The 16,434-nt window shown below is 42.3% G+C and overlaps 1 protein-coding gene across 2 annotated transcripts in view; it reads left to right on the top strand.

The window, feature by feature from the left end:
• The window catches only part of gnai2b (guanine nucleotide binding protein (G protein), alpha inhibiting activity polypeptide 2b), a 95,708-nt gene extending 80,082 nt beyond the window's left edge, over window positions 1-15,626 (top strand). For both annotated transcript variants that reach the window (XM_014133883.2, XM_014133882.2), the window contains 5 exons: window positions 2,141-2,269; window positions 5,778-5,907; window positions 8,926-9,079; window positions 13,796-14,025; window positions 14,472-15,626. In XM_014133883.2, coding sequence (XP_013989358.1) covers window positions 2,141-2,269; window positions 5,778-5,907; window positions 8,926-9,079; window positions 13,796-13,986 — 604 coding nt within the window. In that variant the 3' untranslated portion in view covers window positions 13,987-14,025; window positions 14,472-15,626. The remainder of the gene's footprint in view (window positions 1-2,140; window positions 2,270-5,777; window positions 5,908-8,925; window positions 9,080-13,795; window positions 14,026-14,471) is intronic.
• The last annotated feature ends 808 nt before the right edge of the window (window positions 15,627-16,434 follow it).

Genomic DNA, 16,434 nt, shown 5'->3' with positions numbered 1-16,434 from the left:
GCTTGTCTGTCTCATATCAGGTTTAATCAGGAGTGTGTTAAACCTCTGGCCAGCCTCCCATTAGACTGATGTATGATGGTATTGTGTACTGATTGACGGTAACAGAGGAGGTCTGTGTCTAGATTCTCATCTCCTCTACTGCTCTCATCTCCTCTCCCATCTGCTGATGTGTGAAACCTGACATAACACTCAACTCTAGACTAGACTACTAGACTAAACTCAACTCCATGGTGACCGAACAGGCTCCCATTAGCATCGATGGGGCTGTAGTGAAATAGTTTGAGAATTTCAAGTTTCTTGGTGTCCACATCACCAACAAACTATCATGATCCAAACACACCAAGACAGTTGTGAAGAGGGCACGACAACACCTTTTCCCCCCAGGAGACTGAAAAGATTTGGCATGGGTCCCTAGATCCTCAAAAAGTTCTACAGGTGCACCATCGAGAGCATCTTGACTGGGTGCATCACCGCCTGGTATGGTAACTGCTCGGCATCTGTAAGGTGCAACAGAGGGTAGTGCGTATGGCCCAGTACATCACTGGGGCCAAGCTTCCTGCCATCCAGGACCTATATACTAGGCGGTGTCAGAGGAAAGTCCAAAACATTGTCGAAGACTCCAGTCACCCAAGTCATAGACTGTTTTCTCTGCTACCGCACGGCAAGCTGTACCGGATCGCGAAGTCTGTGACCAAAAGGCTCCTAAACAGCTTCTACCTCAAAGCCATTGGACTGCTGTACAGTTAATTAAATGGCTACCCCCCCTTTTTTTATTGACCCCCCTGGCTCTATGCACAATCACTGGACTCTACCCACACATACACACTACACTGACACTTCAACACACACAGACAAACAGACTCACACACTATATATGCTGACATGCACAAAACACACATGCATATTGACGCCACTCACACATAGACACACTTTCTCACTCTTCACATACGCTGCTGCTACTCTGTTTATTATCTATGCTGATTGCCTTGTCACTTTTACCACTACCGACATATCACCTCAATTACCTCAAATACCTCGTACCCCTGCACATTGACTAGGTACCGGTACTCCTTGTATATAGTCTCGTTATTGTTATTTTATTGTGTTACTATTTTCTTTTTTTATTTGCAAATTGTTCTTTTTAACTCTACATTGTTGGGAAAGAGCTCGTAAGTAAGCATTTCACGGTAAAGTCTACACCTGTTGTATTCGGCGCATGTGACAAATACATTTGATTTAGATTTTCGATTTGAGCGGCTGATCTCATTTTAACTCCCATTGACAGCTCTGGGAATTCTACCCATCATGGATTGCAGCTCAAATTACCCATTTTGCTTTCCATAATGCTTAAAATGTCATGCATAAAAACCAATGATGTGTATAAACCGTGGATGACTGACAGGGGGCGCTGTATTGAAGCCACTGTGCAGCCATCTTGGTAAAAAATTATTTGGAAGCTATGAAAATGAATTCATTAATGTCTACATACATTTTTTACATGTTTGATCTATTACAGACACTTGCATACTTTTAAATTATATTATGTGAGCTAAACATAATATGAAAATATGTAGAAACATTTTTCTTAAAGTATATTTTTTTGTTAGGGTACTAATGTTACTATCCCCACAACAACAACAAAATACTTAAATACATGTATTTTTGTCCTTGGAAACATTTAATTGAAATACTGTAGAATTCCATTCATTCCTGTGGAGTACTGTTCCTACTGAGGAGTGCCAATATGGCCGACCGGTGGCTTCAAAGACTTTCAATGGCCAATACATAGCGTCAGCAATCCAGGGTTTATATACATCATTGGTAAAAACCCTTTGAAGTGATGTGTGTTGCCATAGAAATGTTCCCTTTGAGAAAAGTTGAGAGAGAGAGACGTATCATACACAAACACAGAACACATGGACTCTGTGGTCGTGCATGAACCAAACAGAACCAATCCAGAATCACTGTTGTGCTAAAACACAACAACAGACAACAGCTGTGGTGTATCTGCTTGAGTGCCTCTGCTTGGATGTGTGTGTGTGTGTGTGTGTGTGTGTGTGTGTGTGTGTGTGTGTGTGTGTGTGTGTGTGTGTCGCCCCTCATCATCATCATCATCATCCTGTGTGTGTGGTCCTCACAGCTACCTGAACGAAATGGAGAGGATAGCCAAATCAGACTACATCCCCACACAGCAGGACGTGCTGCGGACCAGAGTGAAGACCACCGGCATCGTGGAGACACACTTCACCTTCAAGGACCTGCACTTCAAGTAAGGGCTCTTAGAACAAACCTGAAACCTGAGTAGTGTCAGTCTCTATATCTGGATGACTTTGTGTATTGGGACAGGGGCAAACATTACATTGAGAAAACAAAATGTATCCAGTGCACAAATATAGAGAGACCTGGTCTATTCCCTCTGTCCCCTTGTTTTTAACTTGCTGTGGATGAAAAAAGGTTCCAAAAGGGTTCTTTGGCTGTCCCCATAGGATAACTATTTTTTGTTCCAGGTAGAACTATTTTGGGTTCCATGTAGAATCCTCTGTAGAAAGGGTTCTACATGGAACCCAAAAGGGTTCTACCTGCAACCAAAAAGGGTTCTTCAAAGGGTTCTCCTATGGCGACAGACGAAGAACCCTTTAAGGTACTAGATAGCACCTTTTTTTCTAAGAGCGTGTATGGTTTGTGTGTGTACTACATGTGCGTTTCTTATATGGCATGTGCATATGGCTGACCAGGAAGTGTTGTGAGACACCCTCTACCTCCTGGCTGTGAGCAGCCTGAGGCAGATGTAACACTGTTTATCAAGTACATCTGATACAATGGGAGATCTGTTCAAGCTTCAGTGCTTTTAACAGCCAGATAGACGATGGGAAACATGGTGATAAATCGGACCATTCCTGTCTGCCTGTTTGTGTGTCTGCCTCTGCCTGTCTCTGCCTGCCTGCCTGCCTGTCCGTCTGTCTGTCTGAGTGGTCTGACATGAGTCCACAGTGACCAAGTTCCAGATAAACTCAGAGCGCTGCGCTGCGCGAGGCTGACATTTACCTTCCGTCACAGCCTCACAGACACGTTGTCTGGGATGAACATTACATGGAGACAATTGATAAGAAAAGAGTCACCTCTTTATATCTCTGTCCTGTTGGCTGTAGCTATGGAAACTCATCTCCAGGAAAATAACAACAGAATGAATGAATGGCATAGAAATGACAACTGAGACATTTGGTTGAGGGAGAGATAGTGAAAAGAAGACATACTAAAATAGTGTTTGTTTCTTTTGTGTTACTTTCTCCATATTCTCTAGTAATGTTTCTGTCATTAGAGCTTGTGTGTTGTTCTCCTCACAAAGAGAAGAGCAGGAAGCCACTGAAGCTGCTGTGATTATCGCGATCACCATAGACCCGATTGCCTGACCCGGATGCCTGGTGGGAGACGCATGTAGACCAAGTCCCCGTTCTCCAGCTCCAAAGTCACTGCATTGGTTAGATACTGAAAGCCTCCATGGCTATTGGTCTGACCACATTAGACACTGGTCATTCTTATACAAGAATGCACTCACCAGTGCTACAGTGTTAAAATTCATCAATGTGAATCTGAAGTAGTCAATACAACAGGTAGAGCAGTAAAATAACAATAGCGAGGCTATATACAGGGGGCTACGAGTACAGAGTCAATGTGCAGGGGCACTGGTTAGTCGAGGTAATATGTACATGTAGGTAGAGTTATTAAAGTGACTATGCATAGATAATAACAGAGAGTAGCAGCAGCGTAAAGGGAGCAATGCAACATTGCGGGGGGGGGCAATGCAAATAGTCTGTCTAGTACACTCCTCTCACTGGGACTGTGAAGATCCCAGTAGTAGGGCTGTAGGCTTGCCCAATGTTTGTGATTTCATTGTGTAGACCAGTGAGATTTCAGTATTGAAGGGTCCATGGTGATTATTTAAAGCAGCAGAGAACGCTACCTTAGTTCGACCTGCATTCTCTCTCCTCAGTTCCACCAGCTCTTTCTCATTGGCACTGAGTCTGGGTCCCATGGTGGACATGTCTGCGGTTTGGGCAGTGATCTTGTTCTCCAGTTCCTTTACTTTGTCCTTGTATAAATGCAGTTCAGTCTTAATGATGCTCCACTCTCTGGTCCATCACCTCTGTCTTCAGCTCCTCCACCTGTCTCTCACTGGCTGTCACTTTGGCTGCCATGTTCCTAAGCTCCACAATCATGTCTATCAGCAGTCTCCACTCACCGGAGATGTCAGTGCTTTTGTCCGTTTATATTTTTTACATTACTGTCCATGCTCTCTCCTCATTTGCTGTGACCCTGTTCAAATCAAATGTATTTATATAGCCCTTCTTACATCAGCTGATATCTCAAAGTGCTGTACAGAAACCCAGCCTAAAACCCCAAACAGCAAGCAATGCAGGTGTAGAAGCACGTTAAGTAATATTGTTCTCTATGACCCATCCACTCTCTCCCTGAGTCCATTCCCCACAGAGGCAGAACAGCAACAGCTGCATTACAGCACACTACCCATTCTGAAATGAATACCTCAAACTAATGAAGCATACTGGACACAGTCCCTTTAAATACACACTGGTCTTGGTGAACCTGTACATGGGAAATACACACTCGTTCACAATGGAAATTTCAAGAACATTGCCAAAGACTGTGGATGATAACAAAATACGGGTACAGATTATTCCATGCCAAATTATTGACATTTGGGTTGTTGACAGAGTCATGGGACAGTCAAACCTGTCACTCAGTTCTAAACTAGGTCATCTTAATCTTGTATGTCTGAGCCTGTGAAAGCCCAGTTTGTTGCAGGTTGAAGCTCTATGCGGAATAGTGGGTCAGCTCGATAGAATCTACCTTCACATCAATGTCCATTAACGTGTGATAGAAAGGCTGTGTTGTTCGCACTAATCACAGCTCAAGCAGGGGTATGACCTCAGCGCCTGCCTTCCCTAATAACCAATGTCACCTCATCTGTGTGGTGGGCTCACGTGGTAGAGCCTCGTCATCTCTCTCCCAGTTCCTTTACCCAGTTCTTCTGGTAGACACCTGGTGTAACAGTCTAATGTGTCTCCAGTGTTCAAGCGTCTGAACACTCAGAGTAGAAGTCAAGCATCTCAGAGTAGAAGTGCTGATTTAGAAGCAGTTTTCCCTTTCAGATCAAAATGAATGTGATTGCATGGACAGAGGGGAACCTGATCCTAGATCAGCACTCCTACCTTGAGACGCTTGATACATATGGCCCCTGAGGGCTTCCTGTAGCAGTGTTGACCCTGTAGTCTTTTATCACGGTCCAGCGTATCTAATGGATCTCTGTCTGTCTCTCTCCCCAGCTGCCTTTGTACTCAGAACAACCTCATGAAATGTTAATGCATAGCCTGAGATGGAATGTCACCCTCACTTTCTCTATATCTTTCATCCCCTTATCACACTTTTTCTTCTCTACTTCTCTCCTCTCTGTACTTCACCTTGTCTTTTCTCTCTTTCTTTTTCGGTGTTACTACCTTCATGTCTCTCTCCATCCTCTCTCCCTCTTTACCCTCATCCATCTCTCCATCCTCTCTCTCCCTCTTTCTCCTCATACATCTCTCAACCTATCTCTCCCTCTCTCTCTTTCTCCTCATCCATCTCTCAACCTCTCTCTCCCGCTTTACCCTCATCCCTCTCTCATTCCTCTCTCTCTCTTTACCCTCATACATATCTCCACCTCTCTCTCCCGCTCTCTCTCTCTCTTTCCACTCATCCCTCTCTCCACCTCTCTCCTACAGGATGTTTGACGTGGGCGGCCAGCGCTCAGAGAGGAAGAAATGGATCCACTGCTTTGAAGGAGTCACAGCCATCATCTTCTGTGTGGCGCTGAGTGCTTATGACCTGGTGCTGGCTGAGGATGAGGAGATGGTGAGGAGGAAGAGTCACCTATCTTATCCACACCTTGGAAATAGACAATATTTCTGTGATGCACACATTATCAACTGGTCATACGTATACTTGTCATCTGGTAACAAAACATCCATATACTTTACATATTATCAAGCAAATATTACTTCTCTACATTTTGTTTAACAAGATATGTGCACTGGAATAGGCTATTAGATTAGATATATTTTATTATATAGGGGTGTACGTGATATACTGCACACACTGCTTACTGAAGTGTGGGTTGATAACTTAACCTGTGGACTGGTTCAAGCTGCTTAGATATCATCTAATTTCTGTGCAACGAGCCATTTGTTTTCCTCACTGTGGTGTCAAGCACCCAATCAATGCACCACTTATGTAAGTACAGGACAAATACTTGATGGGAGGAACCATCCTACCTCACAGACACTGCATTTTGTGAGAGAGTGTAACAACTTTATCCCACATTAATTCAATAGTCTTGTTGATATGTTATAGCTCACAAATTCTTAGGAGCAAATAGGCCGTTGGTTTACTTCTATGGATGTTCACTGTTTTACTTCCTTTCAGTGAGTCCTTTTTTTATACAGCACATGAATCTATTTTTAACAGTCTGCTTGAACAATATGTTTCCTCTCACCATCCCCCTCACACCACACAGACACACTCTCAGCTTCTCCATCTATCTCCACTACTGCAGTGAGAAAGAAGAAAGCATAGACATTCACAAAAGACATACTGTACCACTACCCTATACAGCTAGATTTAAAATGAGGCATTACTGTCCCCTTGTGGCAACCTCTATGTTTTATCCTTTAGTTCATGTCTTTGGATGTGACGTCACCATATTTAACCTTTATTTAACTAGGCAAGTCAGTTAAGAACAAATTATTATTTTACAATGAAGGCCTACCCCGGCCAAACTCTCCCCTAACCCGGACCACTCTTGGCAAATTGTGCGCTGCCCTATGGGATGTATTTATACAATGGGTGGGTCTAATCCTGAATGCTGATTGGTTAAAATCACATTCCAGCCAGTGTCTATTCCACAAGTTACCACCGGCTAAATCTATGATGTTAAAATGCCTATTTACTCTGTTCCATGTGACTGCGCAATCCACTCTCATCAGCCCAGCCAGGCAATTTAGGAATGAATGGAATTCTACAGTATTTGAATTAAATGTTTCAAGGTCAAAATTACAAGATTTAGGTATTTTATTGTTGTAGTGTGGACAGTAAATATTTGTAATCAAAATACTTTAAGGAAAATGCTGGTGGGAGACGCATTGTATGTTTAGATCACATAATATTAATTAAAAGTATGTGTTAAGGTGTCTGTAATAGAATACATGTGGCAAAAAGTTATGTAAATGCTTTCTATAGCTTCCTAAATATTTGTTTTACTCTTGTGGGGGAGTGCCAAGATGGAGGCACAGTGGCTTCAACACAATGCACCTTATCAGTCATCTAGTGTATATATACAGTTGAAGTCGGAAGTTTACATATACTTAGGTTGGAGTCATTAAAACTCGTTTTTCAGCCCTCCACAAATTTCTTGTTAATAAACTATAGTTTTGGCAAGTCGGTTAGAACATCTACTTTGTACATGACACAAGTAATTGTTCCAACAATTGTTTACAGACAGATTATTTAACTTATAATCCACTGTATCACAATTCCAGTGGGTCAGAAGTTTACATACACTAAGGTGACTGTGCCTTTAAACAGCTTGGGAAATTCCAGAAAATGATGTCATGGCTTTAGAAGCTTCTGATAGATTAATTTACATAATTTGAGTCAATTGGAGGTGTACCTGTGGATGTATTTCAAGGCCTACCTTCAAACTTAGTGCCTCTTTGCTTGACATCATGGGGAAATCAAAAGAAATCAGCCAAGACCTCAGAAAGAAATTGTAGACCTCTACAAGTCTGGTTCATCCTTGGGAGCAATTTCCAAACGCCTGAAGGTACTACGTTCATCTCTACAAACAATAGTACGCAAGTATAAACACCATGGGACCACGCAGCCGTCATACCGCTCAGGAAGGAGACGCATTCTGTCTCTTAGAGATGAACGTACTTTAGTGCGAAAAAGGGGGAAGCTTGCAAGCCGAAGAACACCATCCCAACCATGAAGCACGGGGGTGGCAGCATCATGTTGTGGGGGTGCTTGCTGCAGGAGGGACTGGTGCACTTCACAAAATAGATGGCATCATGAGGGAAGAAAATTATGTGGATATATTGAAGCAACATCTCAAGACATCAGTCAGGAAGTTAAAGCTTGGTCGCAAATGGGTCTTCCAAATGGACAATGACCCCAAGCATACTTCCAAAGTTGTGGCAAAATGCCTTAAGGACAACAAGGTCAAGGTAGGGGCCATCACAAAGCCCCGATCTTAATCCTATAGAAAGTTTGTGGGCAGAACTGAAAACGTTACAGTCCTACAGTCCTTCCCTGTGGCTCAGTTGGTAGAGCATGGTGTTTGCAATGCCAGCATGGTGTGTGCAACGCCAGGGTTGTGGGTTCGATTCCCACGGGGGGCCAGTACAAAAAAAAAAAATGGATGAAATGTATGCATTCACTATTGTAAGTCGCTCTGGATAAGAGCGTCAGCTAAATGACTAAAATGTAAATGTAAAAAGCGTGTGTGAGCAAGGAGGCCTACAAACCTGACTCAGTTACACCAGCTCTGTCAGGAGGAATGTACCAAAATTCACCCAAGTTATTGTGGGAAGCTTGTAGAAGGCTACCTGAAACGTTTGTCCCAAGTTAAACAATTTAAAGGAAATGCTACCAAATACTATTTGAGTGTATGTAAACTTCTGACCCACTGGGAATGTGATGATAGAAATACAAGCTGAAATAAATCATTCTCTCTACTATTATTATTACTAGGATTAAATGTCAGGAGTTGTGAAACACTTAAATGTATTTGGCTAAGGTATATGTAAACTTCCGACTTCAACTGTAAATAATTGTACGTGACCCAGTATTTCTCCCCATCTATCTGTCTACCAGAACCGGATGCATGAGAGCATGAAGCTGTTTGATTCCATATGCAACAATAAGTGGTTCACAGAGACCTCCATCATCCTCTTCCTCAACAAGAAGGATCTGTTTGAGGAGAAGATTACACGCAGCCCCCTGGCTATCTGCTACCCCGAGTACACAGGTAGAGAAGCCTTCCAATGTGTCTGTAGGACTGTAACGTACAGCAGGTTGTAGTACAGTCTGACAGAGAAATAGTGTAGTTGTGATTGTTGAGGCTATAGCTATTTCAGCAGCAGTAGTAGCTCTGGCAGCAGCAAATTGAAACAGTGGCATAATATTGGGGGCAGAGTTTGGGGTGCCTTGTGAGAATTCGTCAGCGAGTGGGTAACCCGCATCTACCATCCGTTCTATTGGCCAACTTGCAATCCCTGGGAGCCTGGGAGAATATGGGAGAATACTGGATGAGCTCCGTTCGAGACTATCCTACCGATGGGACATTTAAAAACTGTAATATCTTATGTTTCACTGAGTCGTGGCTGAAAGATGACACGGATAATATACAGTTGGCTGGGTTTTCCAGTGCATCGGCAGGACAGAACTGCTACGTCCGGTAGGACGAGGGGTGGTGGTGTGTGTCTATTTGTCAATAACAGCTGGTGCACGTTGTCTAATATTAAGGAAGTCTTGAGGTATTACTTGCCTGAGGTAGAGTACCTCATGATAAGCAGTAGACCACACTATCTACCAAGAGAGTTTTCATCTATCTTATTCGTAGCTGTCTATTTACCACCACAAACCGATGCTGGCACTAAGACCGCACTCAGCGAGCTGTATAAGGCCATAAGCAAACATGGAAATGCTCCTCCAGAAGCGGCGCTCCTAGTGGCCGGGGACTTTAATGCAGGAAAACTTAAATCCCTTTTACCTCATTTCTACCAGCATGTCACATGTGCAAACAGAGGGAAAAAAACTCTAGACTACTTTTACTCAACACACAGAGATGCATACAAAATCTCTCCCTCGCCCTCCATTTGGAAAATCTGACCATAATTCTATCCTCCTGATTCCTGCTTACAACCAAAAACTAAAGCAGGAAGTACCAGTAACTCACTCAATACGGAAGTGGTCAGATGACGTGGATGCTACGCTACAGGGCTGTTTTGCTAGCACAGACTGGAATATGTTCCAGGATTCAGCCAATGGCATTGAGGAGTATACCACCTCAGTCACCGGTTTCATCAATAAGTGCATTGACGACATTGTCCCCACAGGGACTGTACGTACATATCCCAACCAGAAGCCATGGATTACAGGCAACATCCACACCGAGCTAAAGGCTAGAGCTGCCGCTTTCAAGGAGCTGGACACTAATCCGGACGCTTATAAGAAATCCTGCTATGCCCTCAGATGAACCATCAAACAGGCAAAGCATCAATACAGGACTAAGATTGAATCCTACTACACCGGCTCTGATGCTCGTCAGATGTGGCAGGGCTTGAAAACTATTACGGACTACAAAGGGAAACCCAGCCACGAGCTGCCCAGTGACACGAGCCTAGCATACGGGCTAAAAGCATTTAATGCTCACTTCGAGGCAAGCTACACTGAAGCATGCATGAGAGCACCAGCTGTTCTGGACGACTGTGTGATCATGCTCTCCATAGCTGTTGTGAGCAAGACCTTTAAACAGGTCAACATTCACAAAGCCACGGGGCCAGATGGATTACCAGGATGTGTACTCAGAGCATGCGCGGACCAACTGCCAAGTGTCTTCACCGACATTTTCAACCTATCCCTGACCGAGTCTGTAATACCTAAATGTTTCAAGCAGACCACCATAATCCCTGTGCCCACGAAAGCGAAGGTAACCTGCCTAAATGACTACCTACCCGTAGCACTAATGTCGGTAGCCATGAAGTGCTTTGAAACGCTGGTCATGGCTCACATCAACACCCTCATCCCAGAAACCCTAGACCCACTCCAATTTGCATACTACCCCAACAGATCCACAGAAGACGCAATATCAATAGCACCCCACACTGCCCTTTCTCACTTGGACAAAAGGAACACCTATGTGAGAATGCTGTTCATTGACTACAGCTCAGCGTTCACCACCATAGTGCCCACAAAGCTCATCACTAAGCTAAGGACCCTGGGACTAAACACCTCCCTCTGTAACTGGATCCTGGACTTCCTTACTGGCTGCCCCAGGCGGTAAGGGTAACCAATAACACATCTGCCAAGCTGATCCTCAACACGGGACCCCTCAGGGGTCCGTGCTTAGTCCCCTCCTGTACTCCCTGTTCATCCACAACTGCGTGGCCATGCACGACTCCAACACCATCATTAACCTGTCTGGGCAAGGTGGGACGTTTGCGTCCCACCCTAGTCAACAGCCAGTGGAATCGCGTCGCGCGAAATACAAAACCTCATAAATGCTATAACTTCAATTTCTCAAACATATGACTATTTTACACCATTTTATAGATACACCTCTCCTGAATCGAACCACGTTGTCCGATTTCAAAAAGGCTTTACAGCAAAAGCAAAAGCAAAACATTAGATTATGTTAGGAGAGTACCTTGCCAGAAAAAATCACACTGCCATTTTCAAAGCAACTAGATGCATCACAAATATCCAAAACACAGCTAAATGCAGCACTAACCTTTGACAATCTTCATCAGATGACACTCCTAGGACATCATGTTACACAATACATGCATTTTTTGTTCGATAAAGTTCATATTTGTATATAAAAACAGCATTTTACATCGGCGCGTGACGTTCAGAAAATATTTTCCCTCAAATGCTTCCGGTGAATCAGCGCTACAATTTACAAAATTACTATTCGAAAACATTGTTAAAATATTATATTGTCATTCAAAGAATTATAGATTAACATCTCGTGAATGCAACCGCATTGCCAGATTTAAAAAGAACTTTACTGGGAAATCACACTTTGCAATAAATGACATGGTATGCTCAGAAAAATAGGCTAGGCGATACATGTTAGCGCCATCTTGGAACCATCTAAAATCAAAAATACTATCGTAAATATTCTCTTACCTATGATTATCTTCATCAGAAGGCACTTCCAGAAATCCCAGGTCCACAACAAATGTAGTTTTGTTCGAAAAAGTTAATAATTTATGTCCCAATAGTTCCTTCTTGTTAGCGCGTTCCGAAGGCTACTCATAATGTACTGAAGCGCGCGGGACTTGTCGTCACGAATGTGCAAAAAATATATATTTACGTTTGTTCAAACATGTCAAACGTTGTATAACGTAAATCTTTAGGGCCTTTTTCAACCAGAGCTTCAATAATATTCAAGGCGGACGATTGCATTGTCTTACTAAACGTTTCGGAACAAAAGGTTTCCCATGGGCGCCCACGTCATAGTAGTAATAGCCCTCCCTCTGTGACCAAATTCCCAAGCCTCTCTTTGGGTCAGTTTCTACCATAGAAGACTCAAACCACTTTGTAAAGACTGTCAACATCTAGTGGAAGCCTTAGGAAGTGCTAAATGATTAATAAGTCCCTGTGTGATTCAATGGCAAAGGTTTGAAGTGATTCCACACATCAGATTTCCATTTCCTGTTAGGATTTGTCTCAGGGTTTTGACTGCCATATGAGTTCTGTTATACTCACAGACACCATTCAAACAGTTTTAGAAACTTTAGAGTGGTTTCTATCCAAATCTACTAATTATATGCATATTCTAGTTACTGGGCAGGAGTAGTAACCAGATTAAATCGGGTACGTTTTTTTATCCGGCCATGCAAATACTGCCCCCTATCCCCAACAAGTTAAGTTTGCTGACGACTATAGTGGTAGGCCTGATCACCGACAGTGATGAGACAGCCTATAGGGAGGAGGTCAGAGACCTGGCAGTGTGGTGCCAGGACAACAACCTCTCCCTCAACGTGAGCAAGACAAAGGCGATGATTGTGGAATACAGAAAAAGGAGGGCCATTCACATTGATGGGTCTGTAGTGGAGCGAGTCGAGAGTTTCAAGTTCCTTGGTGTCCACATCACCAACAAACTATCATGCTCCAAACACACCAAGAAAGTCGTGAAGAGGGCATGACAACGCCTTTGCCCCCTCAGTAGACTGAAAAGATTTGACACGGGTTCCCAGATCCTCAAAAGGTTTTATAGCTGCACCATTGAGAGCATCCTGGCCGGTTGCATCACCGCCTGGTATGGCAACTGCTCGGCATCCGGCCATAGGGCAGTACAGAGGGTAGTGCGTACAGCCCAGTACATCACTGGAGCCAAGCTTCCTGCCATCCAGGACTTATATACTAGGCGGTGTCAGAGGAAGCACCAAAAAATTATCAAATAGACTGTTCTCTCTGCTATCGCATGGCAAACGGTACCGGAGTGCCAAATCCAAAAGGCTCCTTAACAGCTTCTACCCATAAGCCATAAGACTGCTGAACAGTTAATCAAATGGCCACCTGGACTATTTACATTGACACCCCCCCCCCCCCACTAACCTGTACCCCTGCACATTGACTTGGTACCGGTACCCCCTGTATATAGTCTCGTTTTTGTTATTTTATTATGTAACTTTTTATTTTATTTTTTACTTTTGTGTATTTAGTAAATATTTTCTTAACCAACAATGCAGTTCAAGAAGTAGAGTTAAGGGCTTGTAAGTAAGCATTTCACGGTAAGGTCTACTACACCTGTTGTTTTCGACGCATTTGACAAATACAATTTGATTTGATTTGGATATTGAGCTTGCCAGTGACGATTTCCAAGAGATGTCAACTTAGAATTGATTAATAGTAGTTTATCAAGGAATCAATCCTTACATTGTAATGTCCAGCCACACATTATATGTTATACTGTTTGTTTTTTTGTTTACCATTTTAACCTCTCGCTACTCAGGAGCCAACAAATATGATGAGGCAGCCAGTTACATCCAGACCAAGTTTGAGGACCTGAACAAGAAGAAGGACACCAAGGAGATCTACACCCACTTCACCTGCGCCACTGACACAAAGAACGTCCAGTTTGTTTTCGACGCCGTCACCGACGTCATCATTAAGAACAACCTGAAGGACTGTGGTCTCTTTTAGAGGCAGGCCCAGAGGAGGCGGGCCAGAGGAGGAGCTAAGGTGAGCACAAAGATTATGGAAAACCAAACAGCTAATCCAATGTTAGTGATGTCTCTTTTGGTCACTAAATGGCCATGTTAAAATGATTTAATAGTCAATATGGTAATTAACTAGCGCCTTGTGTTCTGCGCAATTTTGTGACATAGCAAGATTTTATCCTGTATTTTAAGGATAGAGAATGCAATTGTCTGAAGATCTGCCAAAAAATAAAAGGGGACAGTTTTATGAAAAAGCTTTAAATAAAGGTTAAAATCCAGGCATACATGAGGTGTGATTTCTTTTCTGGTGGTTAGGTTGACTTGGCACTACAACATAGATGTGACACATTTTTAAAATCCATGCATGTCTTACCTGTAAAAATAGACAAACTGCACATCTCATCTTTAATTAACATCTGCTCAGCTATATGTCTGGGGTAGCTGACTTTTCCTACCTATGTCCTCCAGGAGTACAGCCCAGAGAGCCTGCTGCCTGGGGGATAGAGAGAGAGAGAGTGGGCAGACACCCCACCGTCACAGACACACTGTACTGGCACTTTTCTATATGGAAACAAACATAACAGACTGAGATGTTGGGGAAAAAGCCTTGCAGAATTATTCCAACAATCACTGATTCTCAACCGCCATGTCCTCCTCTCCCGCTTGTGGTTTTTGTGTTTTTGTTTATTTTCTTTGTATGTTAGATATTTAATTTGATAGGTGTCTCTTTTTTTATTGATATCTGGCAAGTCTAAATTTGATCTCAGATTTATAATTTTTCGCTTGTATCTTTATTGTTTATAACTATTATCAGAGGTTAGAAATGCATTCACTTTACTTTAACAGATGTCTGCATTTTATGAAACTTTAAATTGCATTAAGCTTATTTTTTACAGGGAAACAAGCATGGAGAGAGAACATAAATTGTGAGGAATTTTTGGGGGATAATGTTTACATAATGCCAACAGGGGTTGGGATCACTTTCATTTTAATTCCATTCAATTCAGAATGGAAACCAAATTCCAATTTCAAATTTTCTTCATTGAATAGCATTGAAGAGAATTGGAATTTCAATGTACTTCCTGAATTGACTGGAATTGAAATAAAATTGACCCCAACCATGATGCCAACATTCTTCGCTGTATAATATCGCTTATCGTTCTGCATGACTGTCCATAGATGATCATAGCTGTATTTCTGTAATTCTCACAAACAATGTAACATTCCTTTAGAAAATAATGACAAAAAGTTAAGAAAAAAGTATCAATTTTGAGGATAAAAGATTTTTAACCAATATTTAATATAGATGTGCTTTCCTAACATTATTTGTCTTTCTTTCCTTTTTTTCTGTTTAAATCCATGTCTTTTGCAGTATGTTTGTGCCTTGATATCTGTTCATACCTGTTACTTGTAGAGACTTGCTTTCTCCATAGTGTGAATTAGGGCTATTTCTACTCCCATACTATTCCCATGACTGATGAAGTGGTAAAATATAGATCACAATAATGGCACAGAAATTAACAATGATAGTCTTTTGGTAAATATTAAAATGGTTTAAATGTCCTACTATTGTTTAATTTAAATAAAGTTTTAATTTAAATAAAGTCAGTTTCCATCCTCCTGGCCTGTCTTTAGGGTAATATACTTTTGTACATATTCCACCGTAAAAATGCCATTTAACAGCTAATAACATTTTATTGGGGTCTTAAAGGTAAGTAGCACAGCCCTTAAGGTACAAATTGCACATCCTATTGTACATAAATGTAAATTGGACTGTACCGACCGTCCAAACAACACTTCATCCCCCATACAGTAATCCTATACTTGAGAAACTGACAAAGGAGGATGATGGGGGGGACCTTGTACATTCTAATGTGCAGCTATGTATATGATCTGCCTAAAGTAGGGAGCTATCTATACAGATTGTGATGGTGAATGAATGTAGCCTACAGGAGGACATGTACAGTCTTGCTCTTTCAAATAAAGTGATTGGGGGACAATGTAACAGTCCAGCTCCAGCATTTGAATTGTAAAACTGCCATTAAGTGAAGAATACCATGAATGTTGTAGTCATTGGCACAACAATAGACTCCCCCTAACAGCCAAGGCAATCATTCACTCAGGTAATTCAGAGAGTGGAAAGGGGATGGGGGTAGTTTGAGGGTTCATGCTGTATGCAGTTCCATAGACTACCAGATAAATCCACAAGGTGGTGTACAACTCACCAGGTGAGACGTTTCACTATGTTAGAAATAAGGGGATTTCTTATTACTCCTCTATAGTGAAATACAATCGATGCATAAAATAAGTAGGTTCTTCAACAATGCATAATGAAATACTAAACATTTCACATTGGCAGGGGTGAAAGTGGATTTCATTTCTTATCGGTAAAGGACACACAAGTGGGCGCACGCATTTTTTTTAACAAAAA

This window comes from Salmo salar, chromosome ssa12 (assembly GCF_905237065.1).
Source record: "Salmo salar chromosome ssa12, Ssal_v3.1, whole genome shotgun sequence".
Lineage (NCBI taxonomy): Eukaryota > Metazoa > Chordata > Actinopteri > Salmoniformes > Salmonidae > Salmo > Salmo salar.
Note: the sequence above shows the minus strand (reverse complement) of the source record. Positions and strands in the feature narration are given on the sequence as shown.